Genomic DNA, 23,273 nt, shown 5'->3' on the forward strand with positions numbered 1-23,273 from the left:
AACTTCCAAGGGAAGTGGTGCTGGCTCCTACCCTGGGGGTCTTTAAGAAGAGGCTTGATGCCTACCTGGCAGGACTCATTTGAGTCCAGTTTTTCTCCCGCCCAGGCGGGGAGTTGGACTTGAAGATCTACAAGGTCCCTTCCAACCCTACTTCTATGATTCTATGACATGTGGGAGCAAGGAGAACAGCCAGGACAGCCTATGCTATCAGTCTGGGCTCCTGCATGTGCATACCACCAAGGGAAGCCCCACGTGCTGGAGCCAGAGGCCTTCTCCACCTCCTGCTATGCAGGTCCCAGGACTCTGTGGGAAAGCAGGAGCCAGGGCTCCCCTCCACTTCCAGTAGAGTCTTGGGATCTGGGGGAAAGTGGGTGGGGAAGGCAGGCAGCTCCAGCCTGCAGGGCTTCTCCTGGTGGCGCACAAGTGTGGGAGCTGCATGTGCGCTGCGCGGAGCCCCATGCAATAGAGGTAGGCTGGCCTGGCCATACTCCTCACCCCCATGTGTAGCAGGGGCAGTGCGCCATGGGGGAGAGTGTGTTGGGGGTCCCCATATGTGCCCCCCCGGGTGTGGGCTTCCTGCCGCCAGCCCCACCCCTACACTCTGTGCTCCAACCCAGCTGCAGCTCACCCCCACTGCTGCCACTTCCCTACCTGCTTCCCAGAGCAAGCAGGATGCCAGAGAAGCCGAGCAGGTCTCCCGATGGCTGCAGCAGTGGCAGCAGCAGCCCCACCCAGAAGCTGTGTACTGGCTGAGCTGGGCCCTTCTGTGTACCAGGGTTGGGGGGGGGTGTACATGTGGGTGCCTCACTCTTACCCTAGTGGGCAGAAGGGCTGAGTCAGGTACAGTTCATTGGTGGGTGCCTGTGGGCCAAATTAAATTGCGGGGCAGGCCAGATGTAGCCCACAGGTCATATTTTGCCAGCTCCTGCCCTACCCCATTTTTCTAAATTCTGGTAAATAGATTTTCTAATGCTCTGGAGATATGCACTTTAGGTGCTGAAAGTCTTTGGACTGCTCTACTTCCACAGATAAGTGCCTTACCATAGTGCCATTAGCGTATTGTTCCTTTTAGGTTTACTTAGCCCTGTCTCCTGTATGGCATTGCAAACCTGGGCTGCCCCCGCCCTCTTTGCTTGCAGTATAACATGTTTCTGAAGCAAGTTGATATTTGCAGAATGTTTCTGCTTAGCTTTGGCTTTGCTGTGAGCTTTGACTTAGCAAGGTTTGATTGGTCCTTTTTTTATTCCCATCTAAATGCACGTGAAGAGAATAAATAGTCTGTGGAACAGGGATTTTGTGAAGACTTTCACTTTCCAGCAGCCCATAGTAGAGTGGAAATTGAGGTAAACTCATCCATTTCAATGTTATTATGCTTCCACTACAGAAGGGAAGTGGTTTCCAAGACACAGCACTTTGGGATTCAGCAGTGTTCACTTAGAAACTGCTTCTGCTTACCTGGTGGGATGTGGAGCACTTCAGAATTACAAGTGTGTGCTGCTCATCCAACAGGTTATGTGATGAATGTAGCTGGCTGATTCATGTCCTAGCTGGCTGATTCATGTCCATTCATCCCCAGGTTGGTCTTGGAAGAGTCCGATTTGAACCCCTGTCTGGTTCATATCTGTGTTTCTTGTTTTATCAATGTATTTTAGTAGAAGAACTTTTTTTTGAGAGACACCTAATGGAATGGTGCATTTCCATTTGAATAAATGCTGTATTCCTTAGAGCTGTAAAATGACTCCTACAGATTAATAGATTTATATCAAAATTATATGATCCCCTGTCTTTGGTTATTCACATGGTTAAGATTTTGTACCACAGAACTTTTTGAATCATTATGAGTTAACCAGTGGTAGCTACTATGTTTTGACAGATTGTGGAGAAATGGATGACATTCCTTGATTGCTTTTATCATTTGTCTGCAGTATGTTACACTGCTGTGTAATATTTCTGGGATTTAGTATCTTGAAAATTTAAAGGAAATACTTTGCCCAAGACTTAACTGACTGCTTCAAAGTATAATTAAAGACAACAGAATGTAGGAACTCCATGAGATCCTGCAGTATTAGTTCAGGTGATGATCCCTTTTCTTCCACCCCCAAAGTCTATGCTTGTCTACCTTCTGTAGCACAAACAACTCCATCCACTCCAGGTTTCCACTACATCAAGATGTTGGAGGAATCTGCAGCGCTGGGCTGAGTTGAGGGTAGCTCTTCCCCTGAAGTTCTCCTCACATCCATCCTGTTCAGTAGAACCTCATGGATTTTACTTCATAAAAACACAATACTATTTTCTGGTAAATATTGGCTCAGATTGAGAGCTGTGACATGCTTACACCTGGTGCTTCATCATTACACTGATGTAAACAAGGACTGGACACGTTGCATATAGTCTTGTAGTGGTATAACTTAATAGAGTATAGAGTACACTTAACCTAGGAAATACCTCGGGGTAAACTGAACTGGTGAAAGCTGTTCTGCAGCATGTATTGTGTCTGCCTCTACCCTAAAGTAGCTAGCTGTTTACTCACAGCCATTGGAACGTTAATGCCTCCTTTTCTTTCTGGCAGCTACACCAAGAAAGCTGATTATCTGTCCAGTTGGGACATACAAGCTTACATTGGTTTAAAAAACCGATGCATGTTTTACCAGTATTAGCATGCCTTGTGTCCAGGACCAGAAAAGGTGAAACTTTGGTTCTTGTTTTAATGTAATGTCTTTGCAGCTCTTACACCTTTTATATCATGTCCTGGTTCGGAGAGCTCGGTCATGTCACTAGCGTTTTCAGTCCGGGGTCTTGTAGGGATCCTTAGCTTCCAAGTCATGGAGACCAGCTAATAGTCATAGTTAGCTTATTTTCATTGAACAGCATAAGAATGAAACTCCAGCTATGAAACTGTATCTGTTTTTAATAATATAAACAGAAGTTATGAAGGATACATAGTAGGGGCAGCCTTCAAATATTAATTCTTTTTTTCTGTTGGATTAAAATCAGAAATATACATTAGGGTAACACTGACCTTATATCCTAGAATTCTTAATTGATACTTTGTGTCTTAAGGGATGGTGTCAGCTTGCATACTTAAGTGGATAAGTTATTGACTCTTAGCAAATATGCTAAAGTGAAAAATGTTGTATATTGTTGGGCCTCTGTATATGTATTTTCTTCCTTAATGTTATCTTGAAGTAGCAGTTGAAATGTACCAAAGATTATGTTGAACACGTTCAAATTCGTTTCAACAGCTTAAAGGTGTTAAAACATACTGAAGGGGTGCCGATTAAAAAAAAAATAAGCAGAAGTCTGCAATTCGTTCTTTAAAAACCTTTGTTTATACAGGGTGATCACAAAACTGTACTATATCTTGATATGCAACTGCAAATTAAGTATATAAAGTGTCACTGCATGAGAGCATATAAAGTTTGAGTTACTGCTTAATAAGCTATGCATATATTTAATGAGTTGTTGAGATGCTATGAAGTTCTTCTTTCCTCTCTTCAGTAGGACACTTGTGTCAAAATATCAGCCCTTCAAAACCAGCGTTACACCAATTCCAATATTCTGGCACTTAGACTAAGCAACATTAATGTCCTTTTAGCATACATTGTAGATGATAAACCCTGCCAAACATGTTTGGTGTGTTTTGTCATTCATTTTGTAAGTATTTATTTAAAGGGTTTTTTTTCACTAGGCTGCTTTAATATTTGTATGGTTTGTTGAAATATTTTCTTTTTCTAACCAGCGATGAAGAACGATACAGATATAGAGATTATGCAGAAAGAGGTTATGAGCGTCATAGAACAAGCAGAGAGAAAGAAGAACGACACAGAGAAAGGAGACATAGAGAAAAAGAAGAGACTAGACATAAGTCATCTCGAAGGTTTGCTCTTTAGTAGAATATGGAAATAGATTTGACCAATTAAAATATCATGAAAAGGTGGTAAATACTTCAATGCACTGCAAATCTACCATATAAAAGAAGGACAGGTGTTAGTTTAAGGTAGCTTTATTTCTGGGCAATGTATAACATCTTTCTGATATAGAACTAGAATAGTATTTTTACTATAAGGGGCAAAATGTATTGTGTGAAGGGAAGCCAATATCCAGCAGCATTGCATAAAAACTTCAAACAAGGGCATATGTTTAGGGGATTAATGAATGTTCAACATATCACTCTTTGCACTGACAATATGTGTTAAGACTATAGCTTTCTATTTTCAGGGAAAGGTAGTAATAAGCAGTATCTTAATTAAGGGGGGTTACAGGAGCAGCAGCCCTGGGCACCGGATGGGGTGAAAAACAGCAGACAGCCACACCATCCACAGTTTAGCAGCTGCCATTGCCCCTTGCCCTGCCACTACATAAAGCACAGAGCTGCCCAGTTATACCGCTGGTAATAACTTTTAAAACTCTCTATGGCAAGAGTTGCTAACCCACAGCACACATGCCACAAGTGGCACAGGCAGCCTCTGTATGTAGCGCATGGCAGATACAGAAATGAGTAGGGAATAGAGCGACAGGTAGGGCAGAGAGCAGAGCAACAGATCAGACGGTGTGGAGCTCACCTTGTGGCATGCCTTTCTAAATAGTTTGACCCCTGTTGCTCTATGCAGTCACAGTAGGAACTTTGAAAGGTGGTAACAAAAAAGCATTTTAATTAGAAACATGAGAGAAAGATGCTCCTTCATAATGCCTAGTTAAGTCTACAGGATAAATTCTTAAACTACTTTAATCAAAAATGGAGTTTGATTAGGACATTGTTCTGTTCTGATGTACATCTTTTTAAGTGCTGCACATGACATCAGAACAACATGTATCAGTTGCCATGTAAGGATGTAAAAGGCAGGTTTTCATGCCATCTATTTGAGGGCCATTTTAATGTGGAGGACCTATCTGTGCCACTGCGTGAGCATTTTTCTTATTTATTTATTTTAGTAACAGCAGGCGTCGTCATGACAGTGAAGAAGGGGACAGCCACAGAAGACATAAACACAAAAAATCCAAAAGAAGCAAAGAAGGCAAAGAAACAGGTAGTGAACCTGCCCCTGAACAAGAAAACACTGAAGCTGCCCCCGCAGAATAGGCACGTGTGATTTTTGCCTACTTGCATATATTAGTGCCAGAAATAGATTACTATAAATCTTGTTATTTTTCTGGGTATTAAAGAAGTTTGCTCTTAATCTTGTTCTATTAGTTGAAACATAAGGTTAATTTGTTTTTTGGAAAATAAAAGAATGAATTTTTCATGTTAAGATCCGTGGATTGAATTTGTTATATGTTAAGATACTGTAAGGAAAGGTCTCCTGGGGTCAGAAGTGGGGCGTGCACTTCTCGTCTTTCTCTTGTTCTCTAATGCAATGGAAGTTCTGAAATATCTCTCCTCCCCCCCCCCAAGCTGAATGGTTTGTATTCGTGATAGTGGATATGACAGTAGCCGAACAATCTGGAATTAAGAGTTAAAGAGCCTCTGAAGTTTAGCCTATATAAACCAGGGATGTTCAGCTTCCAGCCCATAGGCCAGATCCAACCCACAGAGCTGTCATCCAACCTGCAGGCCTCTCTGCAGGTCCAGAAACTTGGAAACGGGGGAGTGGTGGCAGTATTAATTGCCTCTCCTTTGCTGCCAAATTTTGGACCCATGGGGAGCCCCCCAGGCCAACTGATGTGAACCTGTGTGCCTGATTGTATTAGAGTACAGTTGGGCAGGCATGCAGCCAGGCTGGTGCATGGCTGCATCTGGCATGTTGGAGTTGCACCTGCCCCCACTCACCAAGTGTGTATATGATCCAGCCCATAGACCAACCCCACATCACTTGTCTGGCCTGTGGGTCTGGAAAGTTGGGCACCACTGATGTAAATAAGTCAATCTTTACTGTGCAACAAGAGAAGTCAGTGGCTGTTGAAAAGATGGTTGAGAATGGTTGCTCTAGAAAGTCTTGCAGAATATTTAACATGCATTAAAAATACATGTTATTTTTAGTGCAGTTGGAAAGTGTTTGTCCCAGCTGCCTGCGAAGGGTTTAGATTGAGAGTGTGGTCAGGGGTAGAAAGGTAAGAAAGATTTATTGACTTAAGAAAAACACAACTACGCGTAGTAACAAGACAAACGATGACAGACAAAAGCAATTTGTGTCGGCAACTTATCGGCAGTCCCTCTGATTCCCAATACACAGCAAGCTTTTCTTTCCACAAAGTTCAGCAAGGTCAGGCGTCCCCAGACAATATTGTCTGAGGGGTGCCAGGAAGGACCCTGGAATGCAGTTCTTGGGCTTCTTGAGGTCCACAGGCCCACTGATCAAGGCAACAGCTAATAAGCCTTTTCACAGAGCTGCATCTTCCTTCTGAATGGCTTTCAGATATTTCAGCTAATTTATAGCTTCTGAAAGACACTGATAACGTACGACCACTTAGATTCCGTTTTCTTCCACTGTCCTTGTACTGACTGATAGCAGTACAAGCCTTGCATTCCTTTGATAAGGTAATTTTAATTGCGCCAAAGGGCCTTGCTACTTCTAGGCTTTGCTAAATTTACTAGGCCTTACTTTATACAAGGCCCCACTACATCTTAAACTATAATTAGGCTTTTAGCAACAACTTATAGCTTAATATCCAAACAAATACAGAAAAACACTTGGTCTAATCTTCATAGAGCCTTCAGCAAGCACTTTTATCACAGAGACTTACTTTTCAGCTGCCACAGTCTCGTGTGTGTGTGTGTTTTTTATAGTATAGTATGACAACCTATGACAAATTTTTCAGATGTAAGAATGGGGGCAAGGAGATGAACTTCGTAGAAACCAAAACCATTTACCTAGCTGTCTGTCTTTATGAATCCCACTTTCCAAGGGACAGCTGTAAAAAAAATTCCAGTAAAAATTCATGTTCTGAGCATTTTCCTTTTTAATTTAATGGGAAGGAGGTTCAGACTTCAAATCCTGCTAATTTCCACAGAGACTAAGAATTGGTTAAACAATGGAAACAAACTAGCATCTCATTTGGACTCCTTCCCTCCAGAACAGAGTTGAATGAGATGGGCAGCACAGTCTAGCAACATTTTTACTGCTTCTTCCTATGTGTATAATTAGAAGTCAATCCAGCAACAAAGAGAAACATATACTTATTTTTTCAGTTCATGATTATATCAAGCGGGAAGTCCTAGATCAGGAGCTAGCAGTCTATTTCAAGAATGGGATGAAACAACCTGGCCCCAGTCTGGCATGCGCTAGGTGGCTTCAGCAGCACATGAGCAGTTGCAGGGGAGGCCTTATCCAGAGCCAAATGCTGGGAGCTGCACCACCAACAGCACTTCTCCCAGGTTGCGGGATGAATCCAGCTTCCAGCCAGAGGGAAGCTGTATCGGAGAAATGGATCTGGAAACTGCTTCCGTGCTGCTGCTGCTTTTCCCTGCCCTCCCAAGCAGCTCAGCCCTATTGCAGCTTTACTCAGTCTGGAAGTTGCGCTCGCGCCACAGCCTTTGAGGAAGTGGGACAAGGGAAGGGGTAGGTAGACACAAGTCACAGCAGCATGGGAACAGCTTCCAGCTCCGGCACAGCTCTCCTTTAGCTGGAAGCTGTGCCCATACTTTAGACTCCTGGAAGGGAGACAGAAGTGGCAGCAGTGTGGAAAGATTCCAGCTCCCCAGCCCTGATGCAGCTCCTTGCTTGTTAACTCCCACATAGACAAAGTCCTGCTGCTCTGTGGGCTAGATCCAGTGGCTGCAAAGGCCAGATCTAGTACACGAGCCATATGTTGCCAGCTCCTGTTCTAGGTGAGCTTCTATTGAGCGGAAACTTATGAGAGAATTATTTAGTTTTGGCTTTTGATGAAAACAATATGTCTGTACAAGCACACAGTTACAGTTGTTTTTAATAATTTTAGAAATAAGGTTTCATTCACAGTATTACATACTAACAAACAGTATTTGAAAGTTTTGAAAATACCAGCTTCATGCTGACAATGTAAAGGTACATTATTTAATCAAAGTGCTTTGTATGTGATGGGTAAAAACCTTCACCTTATTTAATCATTAAAAAAATATTTCAACCACTGTCATTTCAAGAGACTTCCAGGAATTTTTCACGTAATGTGTTCATAATTTCTTTTATAAATGGAAAGTAGCAGGTGGCCAGGAGTTTCTGCTGCTCACTAAAGATCTTTGATTATTATAATGAATCAAATATAAAAAAATACAAACTTAAAAACAGAGCCTTGTGCCCTAATTTATCTTCAGTTCTTTCTAAAGGGTGTTTCTTTGACAGGTACCACTTTTTGCAAGACTTGCCTTTTCTTGATGTGCAAATTGACAATTCACAATTTTATTTTACAAATATACATTTGATCAAAAAAGTGCAGAGAAAAACTTATGTCCATGTTAAGGAGCTTGTTTTCTGTGTCAAATCATTTGTTGCATATGAACAAATGCATATTTTATAAAAAAGTTCCAGGCCATGACACGATAGTAAGAGTAATTTTTCCTTTCAGTTCTTTGAGCATCCTTGCCAAACAGGCATGCATCATTCCTGATGTACTTCTTCCATTGACAGCAAGTAGGATATCACCACATCTGGAAAATTAAAGATGGAGATGGGATGTTAGTCGTAACACTCGAGAGTGTTTATGAGATTAAGATCATATCAATTAGGCAGCTGCTTTGGCTTGTCTGGTATATTTGTTCACCATTTCTCTACCAAAAGGTTGGTAGTAACTAGGTAGGACCAAAGAATGGGATTGAAATTCCTTCTTCTCTGAAGACAAGTTAGTAAAAGACAACTTTAGTTTCAGCTATAATATTTGCATTTATTCTTTCCTGGTATTCATTCCTTTATAAATCAGACATTTGGAGGGAAATGAAAGATGAACAGCTTTTTTTAAGATCTGAATGCATCAGTATGACCCACTTTCTCAGACAAAACTTAGTCTGAGAATTTTCAGGTCTTTAATTCTCTTATGTTTTTCTCTCTCTCACACAGTTTATATTATTGTTAAGTTGTAAATGTGGAAAAAGTATATATTTTTTCAGTTTCAAATTACTATTCACTGGTGAATACTGAACACAATGACACCCCTTTCTCAAGCAGTATATGTACCTCTTGATACACTTGATAATATTCTGCAAGTGATGCATATTGTTAAAGCACAGTATTCGAGGTTCTTCTACCATGTCACAAAGGGCCCAATTCTTGTACTCCGCTGACTTCAGCGGAAAGATTTTATTGCACTTAAACTTCAGCAAGTACTTTGGCCTGTTTGAGCTAGTTTCAAGTTTTAACATACAATCCATGAAAACCTGTAGCTTCTCCAAGTTCCTGGGATAAAAAATATTTAAATGTCATCTTTATATGTTAGTTGTTGCCATACCTAATTCTTCCATCATTGTATGCCGGTGTTCCCCCAACAATGGATTTGATAAAGAATGGTTTGTTTCCAGTATGTTCTTCATAACCTCCTACAATACTGAAGCCAAGACTTCCTGCTGTATTCCTCCGCAATACAATTTCTTTGCAGCTGTACAAATACCTGGAAGAAATTTATTAGTATCAGTAATGAAGCAAATTTAATTGTTAATGTGCTGTTAAGGATGCCTCCATCTTTTCATACATTAGCAGTATATTTTGAGTACACCAAAAACATGAGAGCTGAAATGATCTTTTTTGGTGCATTGTTTTAATCATACACTGCTGATTTGGGTGTCTCGATTTCCACGAGTGGTCATTCCAAAATCACAAATATCTGCTTAGTATTTACTTTAAAATGGCAAAACCATATAGAACCTAAAAAAGGGAGGAACATAACAATTTGTTTTAACTGAAAATCACAAAAAAAGGAAAATATTTCAAAGGAGATTGGACTTTATTTAATATTGGTAAATTCTACCTTTAAAAAAATCTTGAAGCTGTCTGTAGGAGTCAGTTTCCTTATTTGCCCTCCTCTAGAGAGAAACCTGCATCAAATCAACTGATCTATATGTAATATGTTTTCTTTAGGACGTGCTTTGAAAAGAAATGAACCATGGAAAAAGGGGGGTAGATATCAACTATAATACATTTCAGAACCCAGAAGTCTTGGGTGCTTAGTAAGTGACATTGGGAGCTACAGTGTGGAGAAGTGTATGGTGCAGTGTATTGGACATTCACAGCCCTGGCAGTGAAGTTACAGAGCAATATCAAATGTTGGGAAGACAGATTGTTCTAGTTAAGATTAGTGCAGTGGTTTTTGACCTAAAGAGTGAATAACCTTAATCTCTTCTGTATCCTTTGTCTATGAGTTTGGCCTATTTTATACTACAATCCATTTGTTATATTACCTCTCAATATAATGTACAACCCAAATATACCTACCTGATGCAGTACTGAAGGAGATCAGTATGTTCAGTAAGCACTTAAGTTGGGCCATGTGTAGTGTTTAGCGTGGCTAAATCATCCACTTAGTTTAAGGCCAGGTTTTTTGTTAATTTTGCTAAGGGCTGTTATAAAACTAACACCTTTGAAAATACTGCAGTGTTAGAAGCTGTATTTCTGTTGCAGTTCAAAAGAAGAGTGCTGACATCTTTATTAGCTATGCAGCAATGCTAAATCTGGCCCCAGATATGGATAAAACTTTACCATCCACTCTAAAAGTGGCAGACAAAGCAGAAAAAGTCTTGCTATTTTAAATGAGAAATGTGGTTTTGGAACAGGCTGGTTAACTTACTATACACAGTCTAAGGCAATTACTCGCGTTATCACTGTATCAAAAAGCATTTTTCATTCTCATTGAGAAACAGCTGGCCCTTTTTCTGAAAAAGGGTAATATTAAAACTTTAAATACAGAGTATGTTTGTTTTAAAAAAAGAGGAGCTTAAGGTATATTTTTCTTGTAAAAGAATATGCCTTTGCTGTGTTTCACAGCAGGATTTTACGGTAGTGCTAGATTAGTCCCCTAGGATCTACAAATATTCACCTGCTGCCAGGATGTTAGGCTTAATATTTGCACAACAATTCACTGGCTGCTAATGTAAAAAGCAGGTGAAACTTGGTTCTTCACCCAAAGGCAGGATCTATTACTTTACCATCTGTGGGGTTTTTAGTGTGCCGAATCACTTAAGAAAAGAAAAACTCCAAAAACAAAACGAGAAAAAAACCCTAAGCTCAGGATTTGATGGTACTTACCAAGGTCATGGCCAGATGTTCCCAGGATTTAGCCATTATTAATATTAATACAGTCTTTTTAGTGACTGACAAGTGGAGTTGGGTAAATTCACTGTATCTGAAAATTATTGTCTGAAGGAGGAAGTTTGATATCTCTGTTCAGGACAATTTTACAGTAAGCTTTCCTGTCCATTAAAAAATGTATAGGTTTTCTTTCACTCTCTGTCCTTACTTACTGTAATTATAATTACATTCTGTATAATTTTTACAAGGAACTAAACTGCATGAGTACATTCTGTAAGACTACAAAGTTGTCACCATAGGACTATATATTAACTAAACTAATGTGAGATCTTGTAATATATACATGTTGTCAATGTGACTGATCTGTTAAGCATCTAATTTTAGCTTCAGTGTTAGTAACCCAATTGGGTTACTATAAATTAGAGACTCAAAGTCCTATTAATAACAGATCTGGGTTTCAGATGTCAGACTGCTTTATGTTCTTGCCCATTGCCCACAGACACTAGCTAGAATGAGAATCCCATTCAATTTAGTTTCTATAATGCTATTTTTAGCTACAGCATCTGTTCCCTGTGGATGGATCAGGTAGGTCCACTTCTCTGTAATGCTGCGGATAAGATAACTTTGGCAGTAATTGAACATAACTGGACCTCACATTAAGCAGCAGTACTATGCAGGACTTGCGTTTGCAAAGAAATGCATTGGTGAAATCTTCAGAATTTTTTTTTTTAAAAAAATCAGAGCACAGCACAGAAACAATACTTTCTAGGCTAAAGTATTTTTTTTTAAGTTTAGTTTACATCTGTATGGGACAGCTCATTCTAAATGGGGTTAAGCTAATTTTTGGCTTTAATAAATGTGGGCTCATTAGTCAGGCAACATTTGTTCTAGATCACAGGGAAAGCATGTTAGTGGTTTGGCATCACTGTGCAATTGATCAGCTGAGAGCAACTGTGCTGCATTTTGAGCGTTTGCTATTCAATAAGGCAAAAAAAAAAAAGGGCCTACTCACTGTAACAATTTCCAGCCCTAGGGGGACACACACATATCCCACGATGATTCAGCAACATTTCTCTGTGTGAAGTTACCATGTTCTGAAAACCTGGCTTGGTTTGTATGGAATCACAAAATGAGGAGTGTTGCAAATTACTTAAGGCAGGAGCTGATTAACTCAGTGGGATGTGTGTGGTTTTGTGCATCATGTGCCTTTAAATGAGCTCCCTGGGCAAAAGACTGTCCTTTCCTGAATGTCTGAAAAGCATACAGAGCATTGGGATTCCTACCACATAGCAAAATGGGCACCCATTAGTTATATCTAAGAAAATCCCTAATTGAGATGAAGATGGGGGTAGTCTGTGCGACTCAGGAGACATGGCATGAGAACTGGAGTCTCAGGCACCTGAGAAGACTTCTGTAGCTTAAGCTACATAAACTAGGACACTAATGCTGCCTGGCAGCTGGGTTGTCTCTGCCTCAAAATGTGCTGGAATACTCAAGGTGGAGGTTTTATTCCTGGGTTTGAACTAGATATGTTGTAGTTCTTCCTTCTTTAGTAACTGCACTTGTTGAGCTGTCCAGATATATCAGAAAACATTATCAAACTTGGAAATACCTGTGTTGCAGTGTACCTAAATGCACTGTTTAGACCAGTGATTCTCAACCAGGGGGTTACAGCACCATGGGGTGCTGTGAAATCCTTTCAAGGGTATTATAGGATAACACAACGTTAGAACTATTAGGTATACAGACATGATTCACAGGATAAACCTAGAGACTTCAAATTGGAATTGACAGAATTAAAAACAAATGAAGATGCAAATACTGACCTGCTCCGGCCTTTCTGAGTTCTTTGCAACAGAATCGTGGGGTGTGAGGCTTGTGCAGAGTGTGTGGGGTTTGTGGGGTGCAGCAGCAGGCCCTTGGGCCCTGTGCAGCTCCAGCCAGTTCCAGGAGCTGCATGTGGCCGCACGGAGTGGAGCCAGGCTGGCCTGTCTCTATTGCATGGGGGTCACATCAACTCCTGGGACTTGCACACCATGGAGGGAAGCCCTGCATGATGGAACTGGCTGCCTTCCCTGCTACCTGCTACCACGTGCAGTCTGCAAGCCCCCTGAGGGCCTGCTGCTGCTGCTACCACCACCAGTGGCAGGAGCTGTGCACAATGAGGTGTGTGTGTGTGGGGGGGGGGTTTCCCTCTCCTCGCATCCCACAAACCCCACACCCTACACACGACCCCACAACCCTCTCGTACACACCCATACTCCCCACACACAGCCATGCCCCCTTACATACATTCTCCCACACACAATATACAAGAGTAAGACTATTTTTGAGCTATTATGCAATCACCTCTATACACATGATGCAAACTCAAATTAGGACAAAAATATTTTAAAAAATAAAATGTTATAATGGATGTTTGACTTTTAGTATATGATTTGGGGGTTTTTTGTTTCTAAGATAGCAACTCTGCCCCCCACCCCATCCCCACAGGAGTACTTCTGTGGGGTAGGTGGGTGCAAAAAGAAGGACTTCTGGTGGCAAAGGCCAGGGGTTAAGGGATGGGACATCTGATCCCAAGATGGCAACTGGGGGTGGAGCACCTGTCAAGGGGCAGAGCTACTTTGACCCTTGACAGCTCATTAGAACTCATTAAGTGGCCTTCCAGCCAAAATCATTACCTACCCCTGTGCTACCTACTACTATATTTGCTGAAATCCAAGATTTTTTTTCCCTATTCAGTACAGTGTTGGGTTGGGGAGAGGCTGTGCAGTGGCAGGGGAGCTGCTTTGGTCCCAACCCAACCCAACCCAGCCCAGCCCAGCCTAGAACTGCTGCTCAACTTGGCTGGCCAGAGCTAGAGCTGGAGCTACTACTGCTACCTACCCCAGGCTGAAGCCAGAGACCAAGCTGCTGTACTGGGTAAGCAGTGGCAGGAAGAGGGCAAGCAGGGGGCACTCAGCAGGGGGGCAGGTGCAGGCACTGATGAGGAGCAACTGGCAGGGGGGTAAGTGATAGGGGTCAAGCGGCAGGAGAAAGGTACCAGGAGAGGGTGGGAGGAGGCGGCAGTGCTAGTGGGCAGACAAGGGGCAGAAGTCTGGCTGCCTGCTCCCCTGTTGCTGCTTTCCCTGCTATAGCAGTAGCGGGGGATATATTTAAGACAACTGTCCAATAATTAGATTCTATACGTGGAAAATTGTAACAAAGTTATAATTTTCCATTTAATGAATGTAATTATTGGGGGTCATCTTAAATTTGAAGGTGTCTTGGGTTCAGGTAAACATGGTAATTTGTAATAGTAAAGATACAGAAGTTTCTCTCTGTTATGGGCTCTCACTTCTTCAGGACCTAGAATCAAGTAGTCCCATGACACTCAGAGTTTCAAGAGGACAACAGCAAACACTGATAAAACGGATCATGCACCAAATACGATCCATTTCTACCTTGTTATAATGGATAAAAAATACAGAACACTTTGGCCCGGATTCTCAATCCAATAAAAGTGGCATTGTTGCCATGGGACTGGGATGATTAGAGGGATGCCTGAGAGAGCTGCTTACAGCAAGGCACAGTTCTCTGTGTAGTTGCTAAAATGGGGGAGCTCTCATCCAATTGCATGTGTTATACCTACTTTTACCACTACCTCTGTGTGATGTTGGAGAACTCATATAACCTTTCACTCATAAGCTTTCACTTCACCTTCTAGATGATTTTAAGAGGGCTCCAGTGAAATACTAATGTTCCTACATGTTAGGGTGATCTATAAGGTATTTTCAAAGTACTGGTGTGTTACTCAGAGCAGGGTAGGCTCAGAAATGTGGATAGAGAAAGGAGATATTAGAAAGGAAAGAAAAAGAACTGCAAAAAGCTGGAAAAACTCCCCAGGTGCTGAACGTTTTTTTTTTTTTTATTGCTTTTGAGCATATGCACTTCCTTCAGCAATTAACTGGGTCCATATTCCTCTGCAACCAATCAAAACCAATCAAAACACAAGTAGGTTTGCAGGGCGAGCCACTTCAATAAATCTCACTCTCTCACATCTACCAAATATGCCCTCCACTCATTTAACAGCTCTGCTCTCAAAACTGGACAAATACTAGAAGCCCACATGCATCTGTCTTTTAACCGCTACACAGTCTGTCAGTCTTATAACCATCTCACAGTCTTTCACACTATGAAGTGAACGGGTGAGTTAGGTAATTTTGAATACATTTGTAAAAAGACAGAGACCAGATTTGATTATTTGTTTAGTGTATAGCTTTCTCCTCTGTGAGCCCTTAAATAGGGTGAAAGTTGCAGTTATTTCTAATACCTGTGCTGTTAGAAATGCTATGGGATCCTGTGAGATATAGAAAATATTTGGCTATTGGACAAGAACATCATAAAGTAAACAAAAAATATACCAATTCAAAGTAAGGCACTTTGGAGACCTGATTAGGACAAAACAATCCTACCCTCATGCTTTCCCCCAAATTCACACGGACCTAAAATACTAAGGTGAAACAAAGCACAGCTGCTAAATAGAAAGCATGTAGCACACTCACAAGGAGACCGGATGCTGAACATGTTCAAGTCTCTTAATGAGGGAAAAGTGTGGCTATCTTGGAAAGCGATAAAAACATTGTCAGAATAGCTGTTCTGAAGAAACAGGTACAGGAAGGGAATGCTTGGAAAATTTGACACCTTGAAGCCCAAATACTAGACACAAGAATTCAGTTTATGGAGGACACTTTGCTGAAAAGAGATTCATTTCTTTCACGTAAGCAAGGCTCTCTAGAACCTGAGGTTCGTTAGTCTGAATACCACTGAACCACTCATTTGCAGAATATGATCTCTGGGGTAGGCTAAGTCTGAGAGAGAGTAGTATTCCCTACAGTAACAGACCCAAATTTGTAGCCCCAGGGGAGCCCCACAGATCAGTTTCTGAGTGTTGAGCTCCTAAAGCCACAACAATTAATTCTGCCTTCATCAGGTCCAGCCCATGGCCTGGCCCTGCGCTCTGGCCCACAGGGCTGGAATTTGACACCCCTGATGTACAGCAGGTCTGGTCCAAGGGGTGGTGGTGAAGAGAAGACTAGGTAATAGAATCAGACAAAGTAACTAGCCAGTAGCAGGCTGGGAAAGGGACCCAAAGGAAAGAAAGTGAAGGGAAGGAACAGTTCACAAACTGGTATAAAATGGGAGCAAACAGGAGAGGACAAGACATGATGCTGGTCTCAGTAACAACTCAGAGCAGCTTGGAGTCCCTGCTCTCCTGGAGGCAATTACTGCTGCATATTATAAGTCTTTGGGCTTTGTTTTTTGCTGGTTATAAGTATTGGAAATGTGCAATGCTGCACTAATACAGAACCTCTTTCTCATCCAAATCCCACTCTGTGTCCTCATGGCATTTGGCACAGATAGGGAACAAAGGACTTGGGGGTCAGTCAGTTTGCCTAGGATCCTACTGAAAACTAAAGTGTTGGAAATCGTAAAGCTAAAGTGTCTGCCACTTGCTGCTTGTGTTCTCCTCTAGCAGTGTGGTGTTGTTAAATTGACTTGTAGCTTAAATCATCCACCCCCTATATTACAGACTTTTTTTCTTGCCCAATACTTTGACCTTAAGGAAACCTATATTAACAGTGACTAATCAGAAGTGTATTTGAATTGGATCAGCTCCCAAGATGGCTTGGTAAATGCAGCAAGAGTTTAGAAAATATCTCTGCGTTTCAACTGACCCCTTGAGATCTACTGGGGTGTGGCCCCTGCCAACAACATACTAGAAGGCCAATCGGGAAAGGTTAAATTCTCAGACTGCAGGGAAATGAGTTAATGTGTATTAATGTGATACATGTCCTGGTGAGAGAACTTGCTGAAGGACTTCCAGATGTATAATGCAGACCCCAGAGAGGGCAAAAAAGCAGAGGGTAACCAGTATTCACGCTAAGCAAGACTGAGATATCCGATAACCTGTATTGTTAAGTGAGTAAATCCAAATCTGATGCTTGGGTGCTTACCCAAACAAGCAAGCACTAATAAGGATGAAATACACCTCTGTTACTGTCAGTTCTAATCATCTTTATTCCCTGTCTTTAATCTGACTTTAAGATAACTAGTGTACCAGTTCAGCATACTAATCCCCCCAGTCTTCAGGCACACTGTGGCCCTTTTCTGTGAGTTGCATTGCAGCTGGGGATATGATTACAATGAATTTCCTGTTTTCAGACTTGCTGATGTGGTGGGTAATTTTCCTTCAGAGGAAGGGGGTGGGGCACTGCACGTGCAGCTTTGGAGCAGGAGCATAGTAAGCTCAGATGCTGCCTTAGGTTCTTTTAGCCCCTAAATCAATGGTAGTATCTGATTGCTTGATGGGGAGCTGCACATCTGCCCTTCACCATGACTGCAGCTGTCAGTGGGTGGCTACAGAATGCTCACTAATGGAGGGTCCTCCATCAGTGTGGATACTAAGACAAGTAAGCGGACTGTAATCACGGCTCAATTAGAATTACAAAGTACATCCTATCACCGTGGAAACTGTAGGAGGAGAACTGCCAGCTGTACACATGGGAGTTCCCAGAATCTGTCCACACAGCAAATGAAGGTGTGACTGTAGCACTCCCAAAGCAGATTTAACCTGGCTAGCTAGCATGGGAAAAAGCCTAGCTTGCTCTGAAGACACGGGAGTACTGGTTTCAGTACAGGCTAGCAGCCATGTCTTGTTTATAGTATCACTTTTATTTTGCCATTCAGACAGCTAGCCTATGGGGGCAAAAGAGTTAATATACACAGCAAAGACATGCAGACCTTAGCACTGGTGGAAGGGATGTATGGGGTGGATCACCAGACCTGCTGGAGGAATGAAAACCAACCCACCCTCAAAAGTAACAAGTCTAGCTGAAAACAGTCTAGCTCAGGGGTGGACAAAATATGCCCTGCAGGCCAGACCTATCCCACCAACTGACCTATCCCACCAGGGGCAGGTGACCACCAACTCATGGAATCTGGCGCATAGGCAGCTGGTGGCTCTGGCTGCCACTGTGTGCTGTTTCTGCCACACTGGGTGGATGGGTGGGACTACTTCCACCCAACAGTGGACCCAGGTAGATGCCCTGATCCCCAGCCAGAACCTGCTTGCCACATCCACAGCTGATGCTGGCACCTGCCCAGGGCTGCTTCCACTATGCTGGGCAGGTAGCAGAGTAAGCTGTGGATGGGTCCAGTAGGTTACAGGTTGGGGAGGGAATCAGGGCATGCTACAGCTTCATGAGGGAAAGAGAGGGAGAGAGAGGGGTGTCTCTTGAGAGGACAGCAAAACTCATTAATTGGCCCTCGGGCCAAAATAAGTGCCCACTCCTGCTCTAGCTCTTACATCAAAGGGGACAATTCATTGGACCAGCTGTTCCTATCCAAAGAACAAATGGTAGCAGACCCGGAATTGTCTTTTCACCTTGTGGTCTCTCACCATCTATGTGGGAGCTAGTTACTTCTTGCCCTCGGTCTAAACTCAGAACCATGGGCAACTGGTGCCTCCTGAGTTGGGGGAGTCAGCGACTGGGGAGAGGGTCTCCCCATAGCCGATCCTGCTGACCCGCAACTGGCAGTGGTGTGCCACTGGCACTTCCAGGCATAGGAGACTGGTAAGGGGTTCATATGCTCCCCCTACAGGGTCAGTGCTCCCCCGATAGCCAACACTGATGCCGTCGGTAGGGCTGGTGTCTCCCCTGACAGGGCCGCTGCTGTTGGCGACTTCTGTGGGTGCCCCCCCAGATTCAGGAGGCACTAGTCACTCATGCTTTTGGGTCAGTGGAATTGGCTGCAGGGGGACCACTTCTCCTGGCACACTCCCCAGCTGGCACGCTCCCCAGCTGGCGCGCTCGGGAGGGGGGGCACCAGCACTCTCGCCTGCCCTGCCTGGGAACACTTCTGTCAGGGGATGCATATGCACCCCTGTGCACCCCCCATGCATCACCTCTGCTCAGAACCATGTCAACACAGGCCCAAGTCAGTGAAATATAGAAAAGTCCAAGACCTTCAATTTGGCTCTGGCCTTGTTGCAAGGGGAAGGAAGGGTTGTGGATAGCTCAATGAAGAAGAAAGAAGAATGAGCAATAATAAAGAATGGAATCTAACATAATGCACGACTAGTGTGAACAAGGAGCCAGGAAGCCGTGTATGTCATAGAAACATAACTCAACTGGTTTCACTCTTGCCTTTGCTGGAATGGGTCTACTTAGTGGTGCCCATTAATGGGGAAAGGAATGTTCTGAACTGCTCAAAAGTAGTGTTGGGTTGAATTCTGCACTCCTTAAACTCAGTGGGAGCTCTGCTTCATTTAAGAAAGACAAATTCAGGCTTTGCGTGACTTATGTCCACGTAATCATAAAATTGTGACACATCTTCATTAAAAACCCAAGTTCAGAGAAATGTTGCACAATCACAGAATCATGTATGCTGAAGATGTTCAAAATCCCTGCATGTGTGTCAGACAAATGACACGCTATGTGGCTTTTATTATTTTTACTAACGTTACAACACAGCTGCATCCTGTATATTACAAATGAACTTTTTTCAGGCAGGGGCTGGGGTGAGAGGAGGTGATTCTGAGACATTCGCCAACTGCGTGTGCTTTTTAACATCTGGGCAAAGTCAAACAATTCAGCTGTATTTAACTAATGGAGGGGCTGTGTAGCTTGAAAGCAACAGCAGGGGTAGTTCTGGACTTTACAGGGTGGTCCAGAGAGATGAGATTCCCCCACTCCAAACTCAATGAACCCCTGTGTTCAGACAAGTTTTTCCCTTCATTCCCTGAATGCCAGATCCATTTTCAAGAATAGGCACTGCTTAGGCGCTGCTCTTAAAGTATACCTATGTGTATATTTCTCATCTATTTAATACACAGTTACAAAGGGGAAGTATTTAAAACAACAGTCCTTGACAAAGCCTGGATTTAATTAAAATGTTAGTACTATGAATCAGACCAAAACAAAGAAATGTCCAAGAAATATAAATCTTTCCTCCCACTTCCCTTTGACAAAAAGATATAGTATTTGGACTTACCGTGGCAGCCCAAGCCACATAACCCAGGAAGGTGACCATTCACTGCTCTCAGATGTGTTCTGACTGGCAGTGGGGAGTGCTGCATTGCTCCTGTCCCCCTGAGCCTCACATGCTTTCATTTCCAGGGCTTTGAGCATTATGGAGGAGGTGGTGTTTTTCAACAGGGCTACTGCCTCACTGCGGTTCACACCAGTCAGGTCAATTCCATTCACATTCAGCAAAATGTCACCTGAGGGCCAATGAAAAGGGCACAAATACTTTATGATTTTAATTTCTCATTTGAAACAGAAAGAGGACTAAGCATTTTAGGACTGACCCAGCCCTGGGAGCTTCCTACCCATTTAAAATGTTTGTTAATATTAATGTGAAATTAAAGAAAGGCACAATAACATTGAATATTAGAGTAACATGAGGGTTAAAATCTTCCTTGCAGTTAAGATGGGCAATGGTGTTTTGCTTTGTTTCTTAAATAATACATCTTCTTATACCCTGGATCACAGAAACAGCCTGATGTAACTGCAGAGGAGTATAAGGGCTGCTCTAAACTGTAATGGGTTATAGTGGCCCTATCCCATTTATTATGCACTGAAAGACTACCTTCCTGGCACATGGCTACACCGGGGAAGACCTGGGTAGCATGCCTATGTGGACTCTGTGCCAGTCCAGATTTCCCCTACAATAAGGGAATCTTCAGCTGCATATTTAAGACCACCCTCGTCCCCTCTACACTCACAAGCAGCACAAATGGGACAGATCATACCCTAAGACACTAAAACTTGGATCTTCTCCAGGATGCAGACTTCTTCTGTGACCTCCACAAGCTAATCAGAGCAGAGTTTTGCTGTCTCTAATATAGGGATAATGCGTACTTTACAAGAGTAGTAAGATCTACCAAGTTCACTTCTAATTGATGCTATATTGTTATATTCAGGTATGTTTTCAATCTGAATTTCAAACATAGAGTTATGAGGGTGTAGGTTTTCTCCTTGAGATGTCCAGAAGTGAAGACAGCAATTGTAGTAGCATTTCTACAATTTTTTAGCCACACCCCCATGAACCTCCAAGGTACCTCCACTTGAGTGTTGTTTTGCCCCAGGTGTATGATCCTTAGAGACAGGGGTTAGGCATTTAGGCTTCCAGCACACTGAATGTGGAAACCTAGGAGCCACCCAGGATTGACTAGTTGCTTAGCAAGGAGGAGGAATAGGACTGTGCTCCCTAACAGCCTAGTGGCAAGAGCACTTGCTCAGGAAGTGGGAGAGCTGGGTTCCCAGAAACCCAAGCACAATGGAAGCTTAGCAAGAGATGCAACACTCTGTTGGGGGTTAGAGTAGATGATTTCCTGAGGTCCCTTCCAGACCTACTTTTCTATGATTTTGTGATCTTCTTGATTAACTTTATCAGCTTCTTTGGAGTTGGGAGAGTGTGTTACTCTCTCATTCACTTCAACATGCCTCATTTCTACACTACTGGTACAGACCTAAGATGACACAGAGATGTTCCCTCAGTGGCTGAAATAAGGTTCTTTTGAGGAGCTAACTGACACACTGTTCCTGGGGACTCCTATCTGTAAGTATCAAACAGTTTCTATCAAGGAACCTGTCTTTTTAAAAACACCTCCAAGGCTTTTTGCTCCCTTCTATCTGACAGAAACCTACATGGGTACTGAACTCTACAGGACATGACAGCCTTTTGTGATTCGTGTATTCTTAAGCAGAGGGCTTTACATTTACCCAATCCCACTGGCCTTACCTGTCTTTATCCTGCCATCTCTGTTGATGACTCCTCCAGGTTCAACACTTATCACATAGACAGGTAAATCCCATTCCCCATTAGATGCTCCACCTGCAACTGTCATTCCTAGCGACTCTGTGTGATCTTTCCGCACAACCACGACCTTCTCATGACAGGTGACAGCATGAAAGACGTTCTGTGGGGGCCAAAGAGTAGGCATAAGTGCAGCATAAATGTATAGCCCTCTGACAGCGTTATCATTTATTATCTTTAATGGAAATTAACAGGCAGTTCTACAATGATCTCAAAACACTTGAGAGTCACTGAAGCTCACACCTTTCTGTGCAGGTGGCAAATATGAGTACAGGCAGTCCTCAGACTTACGACACAATTGGTTTGTGAAAACTGAGTCTTGTGTTAAAACATAACTCAGAACCGATTTTCCCATAGGAAACAATGTTATAAATAGATTGGTTCCTGAACCAAGGCCCAATACCCTATTTTCACCAAAAATAACCCAGAATTTTGTACTCAATCAATTATACATGAGTAACATAGCTACACTAATATATTTATATTGTAAATAGCAACCATATTGATTTGGAAGGACTTGTTTGAGGTGACTTTGCGGACATTTTGAAGGATTCTTGGCTGGAGTCTTCTCAGGAGTCCTGGCTGCAGGTTTTTCTGGAGTCTTGTCTGCTTTCTTAAAGGAAGTGTCCAAGGAAGTTTGGAGAGAGATTCTCCAGGGAAATGGGAGACACAGCGAACTTGTTCACTGGTGTGGGATCGCGTTGGATTAAGCATTGTAAAGTTAAAACTGATGTCAGAAAGTTGAAACAGGGTGTCAATTTATAAACCCTGTAAGTGTGAAACACTGTAACTCGAAATGTCATAAGGTGAGGACTGCCTGTAAATGCACTGTATAGGATTCTACAATGTTGGAGCTATAACCAAAGCATTCCACGTTTGGGTGGATAAAGTCAGACACCTAGGCTAAGTACAGATCGTCAAAGGCTAGGGACAGAAATTACACATAAGTTGGTATAAGTGATTGGAAACTGGTTCAAATCTGTTGTACAACAGAAGTTCAGTGCATGTAAACCACTTTCAAAATGTCTGAAACCAGTTTGAGATAAACCTGGATGGATATAGTATCAGACTTACCTGATTTAAGTTAAATCAGTTTATTGAACTTCTGTCCCACATCCCCTACAGATTCAAATTAACTCACACTCCCCCAGAATCCCAGGATGCTTTTGATCTCCTCAGCAAGCCCCTCCTTGCAGGGTGGGTGGGCTAGCATTGGCCCAAGCTGTATGCTCCAGCCAAGCAGGGAGGCATGCTCTAGGACCT

General features: G+C 42.7%; 2 protein-coding genes and 1 long non-coding RNA gene across 6 annotated transcripts in view; 2 read left to right on the forward strand and 1 right to left on the reverse strand.

The window, feature by feature from the left end:
* Positions 1-5,249, forward strand: part of FIP1L1 (factor interacting with PAPOLA and CPSF1) — a 77,641-nt gene extending 72,392 nt beyond the window's left edge. Inside the window, exons 19-20 of the mRNA XM_019552617.1 lie at positions 3,740-3,877; positions 4,933-5,249. Of these exons, the coding sequence (XP_019408162.1) occupies positions 3,740-3,877; positions 4,933-5,080 (286 nt within the window). The 3' untranslated portion in view covers positions 5,081-5,249. The remainder of the gene's footprint in view (positions 1-3,739; positions 3,878-4,932) is intronic.
* Positions 5,250-5,579: 330 nt separating this feature from the next.
* Positions 5,580-8,336, forward strand: LOC109321999. The gene is made up of 2 exons (XR_002104270.1): positions 5,580-5,995; positions 6,689-8,336. It is a non-coding gene; the product is annotated as an uncharacterized LOC109321999 (long non-coding RNA).
* Positions 7,846-23,273, reverse strand: part of LNX1 (ligand of numb-protein X 1) — a 113,514-nt gene continuing 98,086 nt past the window's right edge. For all 4 annotated transcript variants that reach the window (XM_019552754.1, XM_019552755.1, XM_019552756.1 and 1 more), the window contains 4 exons: positions 21,936-22,113; positions 20,184-20,412; positions 9,355-9,513; positions 7,846-8,560 (listed from right to left, as the gene is read on the reverse strand). In XM_019552754.1, coding sequence (XP_019408299.1) covers positions 8,425-8,560; positions 9,355-9,513; positions 20,184-20,412; positions 21,936-22,113 — 702 coding nt within the window. In that variant the 3' untranslated portion in view covers positions 7,846-8,424. The remainder of the gene's footprint in view (positions 8,561-9,354; positions 9,514-20,183; positions 20,413-21,935; positions 22,114-23,273) is intronic.

This window comes from Crocodylus porosus, unplaced genomic scaffold, assembly GCF_001723895.1.
Source record: "Crocodylus porosus isolate Cpor-Errol unplaced genomic scaffold, CroPor_comp1, whole genome shotgun sequence".
NCBI classification, from domain to species: domain Eukaryota; kingdom Metazoa; phylum Chordata; order Crocodylia; family Crocodylidae; genus Crocodylus; species Crocodylus porosus.